This window comes from Anguilla rostrata, chromosome 6, assembly GCF_018555375.3.
Source record: "Anguilla rostrata isolate EN2019 chromosome 6, ASM1855537v3, whole genome shotgun sequence".
Taxonomy (NCBI): domain Eukaryota; kingdom Metazoa; phylum Chordata; class Actinopteri; order Anguilliformes; family Anguillidae; genus Anguilla; species Anguilla rostrata.
In genome coordinates, this window is record NC_057938.1 from 52119727 (window position 1) to 52130641 (window position 10915).

At 44.8% G+C, this 10915-nt stretch overlaps 1 protein-coding gene across 1 annotated transcript; it reads left to right on the top strand.

Moving 5' to 3' along the window:
* Nucleotides 1-326: 326 nt before the first annotated feature.
* On the top strand, nucleotides 327-10713 carry slc22a16 (solute carrier family 22 member 16). The gene is made up of 8 exons (XM_064340460.1): nucleotides 327-474; nucleotides 1472-1948; nucleotides 2368-2485; nucleotides 3744-4293; nucleotides 5450-5577; nucleotides 6224-6333; nucleotides 7617-7716; nucleotides 8980-10713. Exons 1-8 carry the CDS (start codon nucleotides 428-430, stop codon nucleotides 9181-9183), a joined length of 1734 nt encoding a protein of 577 aa, XP_064196530.1. The 5' UTR covers nucleotides 327-427; the 3' UTR covers nucleotides 9184-10713.
* Nucleotides 10714-10915: the final 202 nt, after the last annotated feature.

Here is a 10915-nt window from a genome sequence, read left to right on the forward strand (position 1 = left end):
GAGAAAATAAAATATTAAATCAGGAAAATGCAGGTGGTTTTAATGTTGTGGCTGATCGGTGTATAGTGGAAGTAACTTTTCTCATAAGCAAAATGGACCCAATGTATTCCATCCAAGCAGACGGCAGGTAGCAACATGGGAACCTAGGTTAATTAGTCAGCTATGGTGTAACTAAGACATACTACATAGCGACGGCGGGGATGTAGTTTTTGCCTGCTCGTCAGTGTGAGGGGTGGAAATTTCCCTCGCGCAGGGGGGGTGGGGGGTGGGGGGTGGTCGGCCCCTCCTTCATCAGATTCGGGGGGGGGGGGGGGTTGACGGCCCCTCCTTCATCAGATTCGGATAGCTAACGCTAACAAATTACAGTCACTAGTTTCGTCTTTTTTCCAGGGACAGGACTGTGCCGCCAGTCCACAGCACACAAATCATGAAACACGTGGAGCGGATTTTCGATGAACTTGGACATTTTAAAAGGTACATACCCCTAACCTGCAATAAAACGCGTCAATTAAATCGCAATAAGTACTTCATAGGTCATTAAAGTACATATATTTTTTGCAAGGGGGAATAATTAGTTGAGAATTTAACTACATGCATCAATTCAGTTAAAAGACAAGAAAGAACATGTTTTGTTGTATTGTCTTAGAGGCTGTACTGTTGTTTGTTTGTACCGTAGGTAATGTAATGTAGGTACAGGCAGGACAAGCAGCATATTTTGATATCCACCGCAAGTTAGAGAAAGGTGTCCGAGAAAAAACAACATAAATAAGTTGACAATCATTCTTATGCACAATTTTCTTACAAACACACACTATACACAGTGTACACAAATACCCTAAGATGTTCGCTTATATTCATTTGTCATTAGCCTATAATCAAGACAGGTTTTTTAAGCTTTTTATAGTCCGTACGCATTGCGCACGCACTATATTAAAACAACTTTGTTTCCGTTTTTGTAACACTTTGTAAGTGTTCGTGTGTGTGCATGTGTCTACACACACACACACACACACACACAAATAGTTCAGTGTGCTGTCTTCTAATGTGTAATCGCGTGAGGGCAAGCAGGCATTATTAAGGATATTAAATCATTTTAGTTTGTACTGCAACTTGTAGGCTACTGTAAATATAATGCACACACCCGTGACAGGTCCCAGTGAACAAAAGCCAGAATCAAGACGTCTAGAGCGGTGGAAATCTAGGCTGAGAGACATTTTAACACAAAAAGACTAGGTTAGCACTAATATAGCTCAGGTTGTACCTGGATAAAGCATGTCTACGTCCTAGGCGGCAAGAAATCTTTTACTTTTCAAACAAATGTAGCCGGGTTTTCATCTGAAGGTCTTGGCGGCTTTTCCACTGACTTTTCACCAATTTTTTTTTAAATTAACTTAAAAAAACGCTCATGTTGCCGTAGGACGGGACGCTTTCTTTGACTGTCTGATAGAAAAGGAGGCTTCTCTGTCAACAGATTTCAGGCGTGTTTGTATTTCGCTGCCGTGTTCCAGACCATAGCCTGCGGGGTCCACTACCTGGCCTCCGTGTTCCTGGTGGAGACGCCCAAGTTCCTCTGCGCATCTCCCGGCAACATCACCGGCGCGCTCTATGGCAACCACAGCGGCACGGTCCTCGAGGACATCTGGCCTCACTACACTCCGGGCAACGGCCCGGTCGTGGTGCAGAACTCAATCGGAGAGCAGTGGGAGCTGAGCCAGTGCCGAAGAGCCCTGCGGATAAACAGCATAGGGTTTGACTACCAATTCGACGGGAACAAGACGGTGTACTCGTGCGCGGGGAACTTTTTCTTCGACAGAAGCGGGGTCCAGGAGAGCATCGTGACGGACTGGGGCTTGGTGTGCGAGAGGGAATGGCTGGCCAAGCTCTGTCAGCCTGTCTTCATGATGGGAGTACTCGTCGGAGCCGTCATCTTTGGAGATGTCGCAGACAGGTAGAGCCGCACGTCTTGTATATCACTTTATAAGTCACACAAAGTGGTGGTGGTGGGGGCTTTGGGCCTTGAGAGTCACAGGGTCTGCTGGGTTTTTTTTTTTCACATTAAATGTGAGTTAGTAGCATCTTCTTGCATGGGAGGAGACTCGGGAGCTGACCTACCGGACCTGTATATATGTATAAACTCCTGATTTTAAGCTGTTTGCCAATTATGGTCCTGTTTGGAGTTACCTGAAGACGTGCTTTAGATCACAAACCCCCAAATGCCCCTGTTGCAGCCATTTTAAAGCCAACAACAACAACAAAAAAAAATATATATATATTTAATCCCAAAAACTATGGCTTTCATGTTTTCTGAGTTATGGAAGTATTTTGTGTGTATTGTGCAAGAGGTCTTTCTTTTCTTTCCTGTTGCAGAGTTGGGAGACGACCAATTTTGATGCTAACCAGCCTGTGCCAGTTTGTGTTCGGAGTCAGCGTTGGCCTCACAGGAAACTATTATGCTTTCATGATCCTGCGGTTTCTTCTGGCCATGGTGAGACAAGGAAAAACAGGGAATTTTGAAAGTCATTCCGGACATCCAAAGTTTTCCAAAAATGTCAAAAAAAAGGGGAAAAAAGCAGTATGGAAACTATGCAGAGATGCCTTCAAAATGGTATCCTGGCATATCTCAGATATGAAATGAAAAGTTTTGTTTAACCCTTCAAGGTGTGAGAGCACCGATACGTGATTAGAATGCTCTTACCTGAACATTCTAATGCTGATGGAACAACAATCGCCGCTGACAACCGAAAGCAATGGAGTTCTAGAACGCTGACTGAGAATTCTGAAAACAACATCCCAAAAAGCTTACCCTTTCAAGCGGTGCATCTGGTTGCCATTTTAAAGCACTTCAAACTTCTGGTTTTATTCCCCCCCACCCAGTACCCTTGTTCCACTCTACCACTCTAACAGATGTCACATTTCCTTGGAGCTTAGAAATACCCCCTCCCCCCCCTGCCCAGATCTTTAAAACACTGTGTACTTGCCCCAAACTGTTCTTCGCACACAGTGCATTATAGATAGATACTCTTCCCTGCGAAGCCGACAGAGTCACACCATTATCCTCTTATCCACTTCTTTTTTTTTTTACAGAGTCTCTTCACCCACTAAAATGTGAGGCATTTGCGGTGCTGCACAGCCAAAGCCCCTAAATGAACAAGCTCAGGCTGAAGCGTCAATTATCAAGAGCTAGATATAGCAAGCGGCTTTTAATTGCCACCGCGATGTAAGTGGGAAAAAAAAACAACTGTGCAATATTAGCAGCAGGATTTTTGTGCTTTTGAGTGTATTTGTATGGTCGGGAGAGAAAGAGTCCCTGTGTGTGGGAATAAGCGCTGTGGTTGGCGAATGTGGTGGATGTTCCCTGCTCTTTTCTGCCCAGCTTCCTTGCAGTATTTGTGCAAGAAGCTCGGTTATACTATGTGCGGAAACCCAAATTCACTAGAACGATTACTCGCTTGTAATCCAGCGGTGTGTGGCTCTCATTAACGTGGGCTTCCCCCTTGCAAAGTTCAAAGTTCAAAGTTCAAAAAGTTCAAAGGCTTTATTTGTCACGTACATATACGTGTACATACAGTGAAATGCTGGTGCGACAACAAACTCCTTGTTGACCGTGCAACGTAACGCTACAATAGTAATAATAATAGTATACAAAAAAGATAATAATAATAATAAGTAAAAAAACGAAGTCCTAAAATAAGTCATAGGATAATACAGCTCAAACCTGTCTGTGTTTCTCTGGGGTGTGGCAGGTGAGCAGCGGGTACCTGGTGGTGGTGTTCGTCTACGTGACCGAGTTCACCGGGATCAAGGTGCGCGTCTGGACCTCCATGCACGTGCACGCCTGCTTCGCCGTGGGCGTGATGGTGGTGGCCCTGGTGGGCTACCTGGTGCGCGTCTGGTGGGTCTACCAGATCGTCCTCAGCCTCAGCACCGCCCCCTTCCTGCTCTTCTGCTGGAAGTTCCCCGAGACGCCCTTCTACCTCCTCACCAAGGGCCGGTACCGGGAGGCCCAGGACCTGCTGGACGCCATCGCCCGTTTCAACGGCCTGCCCGCCACCCTGACGGTGGCCGACCTCGTGGACGCCAAGCAGGACGGCCTGCTGGTCAAGGACCCCGAGCTGTCCGAGGAGAAGCCCGAGAAGAAGTTCAGCATCCTGGACCTTTTCTGCAGCTGGAGCATGGCCTGCCGGACGCTGATAGTGTGGTCCGTCTGGTTCATCGGGAGCCTGGGGTACTACGTCTTCTCGCTGGGGTCCGTCAACCTGGGAGGAAACCAGTACATCAACTTATTTCTGGCAGGTAAACTGCTGCTACTGCTACTATTACTGCTACTACAACTACAATTACTACTAATAATAACAACAACAAACATAATAATAATAATAATAATAATAATAATAAATGTACAGATTAAATAAGAAATTATTTTATAACAACAACAACAACAAAAACAACAACAACAACAATAATAATAATAATAAATGTATAGATAAAATGAGAAATGATTCCGTAATTACAACGACAACAACAATTATAATGAAAATAAATGCTTTCATAAAATGAGATGATGTGGCCACACAGATATTACACAGTGTGTATCAGTGTTGGAGGCCAGTTCAGGTAGTGAGGTGGGAAAAAATTCAGTGAAATATTCTGTGAAGATTTTTGAAGAAAGTAATTTGATTTTCAGTTCATTTCCAGAATTTACTGAGTTAAAAATTTAATTGACTGCAGCTCTGGTATGCTGGTGTTACAGACCTATGCAAGATAACGTGTAGAATAAATAAAGTCTTTCACAATGGAAAAAGGACTCATTTTACAGAAAGCACATGCTTGATAAAGGAGCTGGTGCTCACATTGACTTTGTTGCTCTGTCAGCACTAGTGGCCCTGAGGTGTATTTTTAACTTTCGACTTCATTGCCCGCGTAAACAAATCTCCCCGGGCCATCTCTGTGGCTCACTCTGTTTGTGCGTCCAACATAGATTTAGAAAGACCTCAGAGTGCCAGAGACTTTTTAAGGTGTCTACCTCAGGAAAACTTTTTTTAGGACACATAATTACCTTTCTGGGAAAATCATACAAATGTCATTATTTCTGCTACATGTCCTCTCAACAGGAGCTAGTAATAATGTAGTAAGAGATATATATTTAATATATATTTAGAATGAACTGGAAAATAACTTATAATGGTATCTTATATTGGGAAAAAATATTAATGTAAGAAAAATTATGGATGGGGCATTCATTCTTTTTAAACGTATCATAGGATTGTGTTTTGTGCCATCGTAAACAAAACAAATAGAAAGAAAAGATTGCATGTTTGACAGGAACTACATGAACTAAAGGTTTCTGTAACGGTTGGTTGGCACTAGTCCACCGGGTGATTGAAGGCGGGAAACAGGAAGGCTCCCCGATTGGCCGTGGTCTGATGTTGTGGGTGTGGCCTGTTGCTAGGCGCCGTGGAGCTCCCCTCCTATGTGATCGCCTGCTTGGCCATGGAGAGGGTGGGCCGGAAGAAGACGTGCGCCCCGTCGCTGCTGCTCGGCGGGGTCGTCTGCATGCTCATCATCTTCGTCCCGAAGGTACGTGTCCGCCACAACCCTGTGTGAAAGGCTGCGATGACCTCGTCGTCCATTGCTGTTCGGTCACGGTCGTCTTCTGCCATTTGTAAAATTCACCGTCCATCACAGAAATAGACGGCAATGCGGCATGTCTCAAATGAGTAAACTTTGACCTTTGACCTTTCACTCTGAACCTTATGCCGTGGGAAACCAGTGAAGAATGTAATGGTCTGATTGGTTCAAACCCAGATGTGAAAAAAAAGAGAACAGCGGTTGAACACAGCTGAACCTCACATTTCCTGGTATCCATGACCGTTACCACGGATCCATGACCATTACCACGGATACCAGGAAACCCCACAATAACGGCCCATGCAAAACTGGAACCGAGATGGCCTCTGGAATGGGGCAGAGGTCAACACTCATAACAACTTCTAAAATCTTTATTTGGGGGACTGTGCGGCAGAGGCCAGTCAACTTGCAGCTCTCAACCCCATATGTGAAACGTCTTGTCTGCCCAGATCCAATCAAATCCAACGGAACACGCATTTAAAAATAACCACTCTTGAGTTTAAGACTGAAAGCAGAGGTGACGGGTCATTAGGGTTTTGTAAGAAGCTGCTGTTTACTGGTATGTGATGCCCCTATCATCTGTCTCTTTTTTTAGGACATGGAAGTGCTGGTCATAATTCTCAGCATGACTGGGAAGTTTGCCGTCGCCATAGCGTTTGGTCTGATCTACCTGTACACGTGCGAGCTGTACCCAACGATAATAAGGTACGTCGTTTCCACAGGGATTTCTTTTCAAACAATGTCCCTTATCTGCACCGTTCTCCACCTACGGTTACAGACAAACGGGGTCAGTTTGCGTAAAATCTAGGTAAAAAATCTATCAAAAGATTTTTAAACAAGACCAGGTCAAAATCTAGTATACGGCTGGACTGAACCGGCTGACCAATGGTGTAACTTCATCACTCACTCAGTCACTCAGTCGCAGACATTCGCGTTTATAGGGCCGGCCCTGCTGTTGCGGTCCAGCCAACAAACAAAAACGTGAAGCTTGCCCTAGGATCGATTTCATTGCTTTTTTTCCCCCCCACAGTCATGCCCCAGCATACAGACACCAAGTGACCCGTGGTCCTCTGTCACTATACTTTGGCTGGCAGTCTGACAATGTTATTGCAAAATAATACTACTTTACTATACCCTAACCCTAACTGCCAAAGAGGGTTTCTTTAACCCCCACCTGCACTTTGTTAAATGCTTCTTTTTAAAAAAATGTTATTTTTATTTGAGATCTCCAATCCCAGCCAAATTTTGAATGGCCAAATCGGGAGCGATGTACTCCGGCTCGGGAGAGAGAGTGTAGACAAACCGCAGGTCTCCTCTGTTTTGACTTTGACCTTTTCACGTTTTTGTGCAAATAAATAAAATTAAACAAACCCCCCCCCCAAAAAAAAAAAGCAGGTTAAGTACCTTGCTCAAGGGTACAAGAGTGGCTATTTTCAAGGGTACAACAGCGGTGTCCTACCCGGTGTTAGGATATTTTGCCCTTATTCGTGGAGTCAAATGCAGGACGATGAAGAACACGCTGACAAAGTTTCCTCAGGGGATTTGTGGTTTAATTCAATGCGCAAGGGAGAGACAGACCCAGCATATTCGGGCGCTGCGCTGAGAGAATCTCTACCCATCATGCTGTGTGGTGTCCAGATATACAGTTTGCAGTCATACACATCAAAAGGTTGAATTAAGTGGCGGACCGGGGACAAATGGTCTTGTCCCTTCCTGGGAACCCTCGCAGTCATTTAGCATAGGAATGTGACATCCTTGCCGCAGACACTAGAGGTGTTATACTGAGACACACTACAGAGGTGCTAGACACAGAGGCATGCAAACTACAGACACAGCATGGTACATACATACATACAGTCTAATATATATATGGTACTTACACAGTTACATGAAACCTGTAACTAAAACAGGGAACCTATCACCAGGAATTGAACCTGTGACCTTTTAGGTTACAAGGCCAGCTCCTTACCCACTGCTCTCTTCCCCAGGTCCCTGGCTGTGGGCAGCGGGAGCATGATGTGTCGCGTCGGCAGCGTGGTGGCGCCGTTCTGCGTCTACCTGGTGGACATCTGGATCTACCTGCCGCAGGTGAGGCCGCGCCTGCGTCTAGCGCCGTTGGGTGGGCGTTGACTGCGCAGTCTGTGAGCGGGCGAAAGCTGCTGTCGTTGCAATCATGGGCTGCTATCCGCTACCTGTTCTGTCAGTTCTCATTAGTGTGCGACAATTATGTCATTTGGCGAGACCATTTTAAACATTTCTGGACATAAATCCATGGACTTGACCTGTCCACAACGAAGCTTGTAAGGGGTGATAACACCAGGCATATTAGAATTGTAATTTCTTTGAGTTTTTTTTCTCAAGTTATTGCGGCGGGAATCAAACCATTTTTCTGCTTCTGTGTTTGGGATTGACTATTGGAGGATTTCAGGTTGCAAAGTTAGTGCAAGTCTTCATAAATCATACTAAGCTATAAAGTTTGCTATTATGCAATATCATAAGCAGATTGCAATGTTTGTTCTTACACACCCACAAACACACAATAGTCGAGTCGATGTGTTGTGTGTGACATAATGTTTCCTGTGCATCGTAATGAAATGAAAAACATCTTCAACGTGTGGAACATTGGGCGATCAGCACACCACACCTCACCGTGATAATCAACACTGGCCATAGAATGTTCACAGCAGCTTAGATAATGATGGAGGCGAACCACATGCTGTCACAAGAGCCCTTCGCAGAGCAGAGGTGGTTTGTTCAAAGGCTAGCAGTCCCTCTCCAGGTAAAATACCTGTGCTATAACCCCGTGGGCCGCTTAGCAAGGGCATGAGAGGATTAATCTGTCTACCATGCCGTCCGTCACGTCAGTCAGTCAGACAAACATCCAGAAGTTGTCAGTTATCATAGTTATCAGAGAGATCTTATGATGACAGTATACATGTTTTAATGAACTGCAGTTCAGCAGTGATTCAGTAACACACACTCACACTCTCGCCCTGGATTTAAAACCAGTCCCTGCATGACCTGTTCTTTGCTGAGAATAACAAAATACTAGTGTTAGATTTCTGTTAATAGGGCATTTTTTAAGTTATTATAAATCTTAATCACAGATGGCGAGTAGAACCACATCCACCTGATAGTGGGATGCAATAATTGCAATAATACTCTCCCTCCCTCCTCCCTCTCCCTCTCACTCTCTACTTCCCTACCACTCTCTCTCTCCCTCCCCCCTCCCTCTCCCCTTCCCGACCACTCTTTCTCTCCCCTTCTCCCTCTCCCTCTCTGTCCTTCCCTACCACTCTCCCTCTCTCTCCCCCTTCTCTCCCTCTCTCTCCCTCTCTTCCTTTCCCGCAGCTGATCGTGGGCGTGCTGGCGTTGGCCGTGGGCGTCCTCACCCTGTGGCTCCCCGAGACGCTGGGCCAGCCGCTGACGAACACGCTGGAGGAGGCGGCTGCGCTGGGCTCCGCCCTCAAGCAGGCGGACGGCCGCCCCGAGGAGAAGGTGGAGCTGCAGCCGGGCGGTCGGCCCGAGGCCAACGGAAACCCGGCGAAGGTCTGAGAACTGGCGGGGGGGGCGGGGGGGGACGACGACGACACACACGACGACGTTCTGCGAATGCCCAGTTTCACTCGCACACACACACACACGTGCGTACGGTGTCAAGGAGCGGAATCTCTGCTGTGCCTGATCTTCACAAATAATTAAATTTTTTTTGTGGGTTTTGTTGTTGGATGTGGGACGTGGGTGAGATTTTTTTTTTTCGCGCACCCCCCCGCCACCCCCCCCCCCCCGGCTTCACTGGACGTCTCAACAGGAGCCAGAGCAGAGAGGGGGAACTTCCTTGTTTTTAATGGACAAGAACCAAGCGCGATTCCTTTGGGGAGGGGGGAGGGGGAGGGGGGGGGGGCTGGTGTTAGGACAACGAGTAAACAAATACAGAGAAGGGTACAGGTAATTGAGTTGCAGTGCGTGTGCATGTGTGTGTGTATGTATGTGTGTGTTGAGAGAGAGAGAGACAGAGAGAGAAAGAGAGAGAGAGAGAGAACAGAGGAAAAGTATTATTGCAATTATTGCATCTCATTATCAGATGGATGTAGTTCTACTCGCCATCTGGGACTAAGACATCTAATGACTTAAAATGCCTTATTAACAGAAATCTAACTCTAAATGTATTCTGTCGTTCTCAGCAAAGAACAGAGCATGCTGGGATTGGTTTGAAATCCAGGTGATGTCCTGATTTACAATTCAAATTACACTGTATTCTTTCTCCAGAGTGTCCTAAAATATGCCCTTTTTGTGCAAGATGTGTTCGTTTTACTCTAATCTACTCTTTTATATCCTGGTTGTTCAGGGCATCCGTTTTATTTTCAGCTCTCCTTACAATTTGATAATTGCCTAACGTAAGACCGATTTACCTCTTGTCTGTGGTTAATTCTTTTTATTTTTTTAAGAATATATCATGTTTTAAAGGTATAGGCTAATTTGTAAAAGTAAGGTGTTTTAAAAGGACGTGATCCCCTTGACAACATTTTGTTACTAAAACCTTTTTTTAATATGTTGCAAGTGTCTGTAATTTAAGCTTACTTTGCTACTGTTTGGGATATAGACTTCATGTCTACATCCTTTGGGTAAATCCAGGTTCCGGATGAAGTAAATAAAAATCATGCTTATTTAAAAAATAGAACAATTAAAGGCAGAACATGCCCCAACAAACCTGAAAAAGAATAAACATCCAACTTCTGGAAGATGATCAATGAAATGTATGGCTGGTCATATAGATAAGTCATCGTTTAGAAAAACATTTTTGGGCTTGTTTTGTTCAAATAATCAAATATTCAGCCGTGCTCATCTTAAAAAATGTTTTTTTTTGTTTGAATACTGTGAATATTAATGAATCTTAATTTCTCAATTTTAACAGTTTTTAAACTGTTCTGCTCATTGGTACCAATGGGATAAAAGAATAAGCTAATAAATATGAATGTTTAGTATTTTTTAAGTGGTGCTGATGAAGTTTGAAAATTGTCTCGATCATTGTAAATAAAATTCTAGTTTATTTCTGATGCTCAAAATAAAGAATCATACGTCGCACCTTCGACCTTCCATAAGTACATGAGCATGTACATTTAGATTCCTCTCAAAGGGCTTTTTGGGATAATCGCAGTTCATTTCGAGAGTTTGAACGCGTAAATATTTCCAGGCCTGGGCCCCTGAAGGATTGAGAGTTCGGTTGTGGAAGTGTGGAAAATGGCGGCACGTTTGTCACGGAGTTCAGAGTTCAGAGTTCAGAGCC

Coding starts and splice junctions, on each gene's coding strand:
- slc22a16 (XM_064340460.1), top strand. CDS start 428: ATGAAACACGTGGAGCGGATTTTCGATGAACTTGGACATTTTAAAAG. Junction 475..1,471: donor GAACTTGGACATTTTAAAAG/GTACATACCCCT, acceptor CTCTGTCAACAG/ATTTCAGGCGTGTTTGTATT. Junction 6,334..7,616: donor CTGTACCCAACGATAATAAG/GTACGTCGTTTC, acceptor TCTCTTCCCCAG/GTCCCTGGCTGTGGGCAGCG.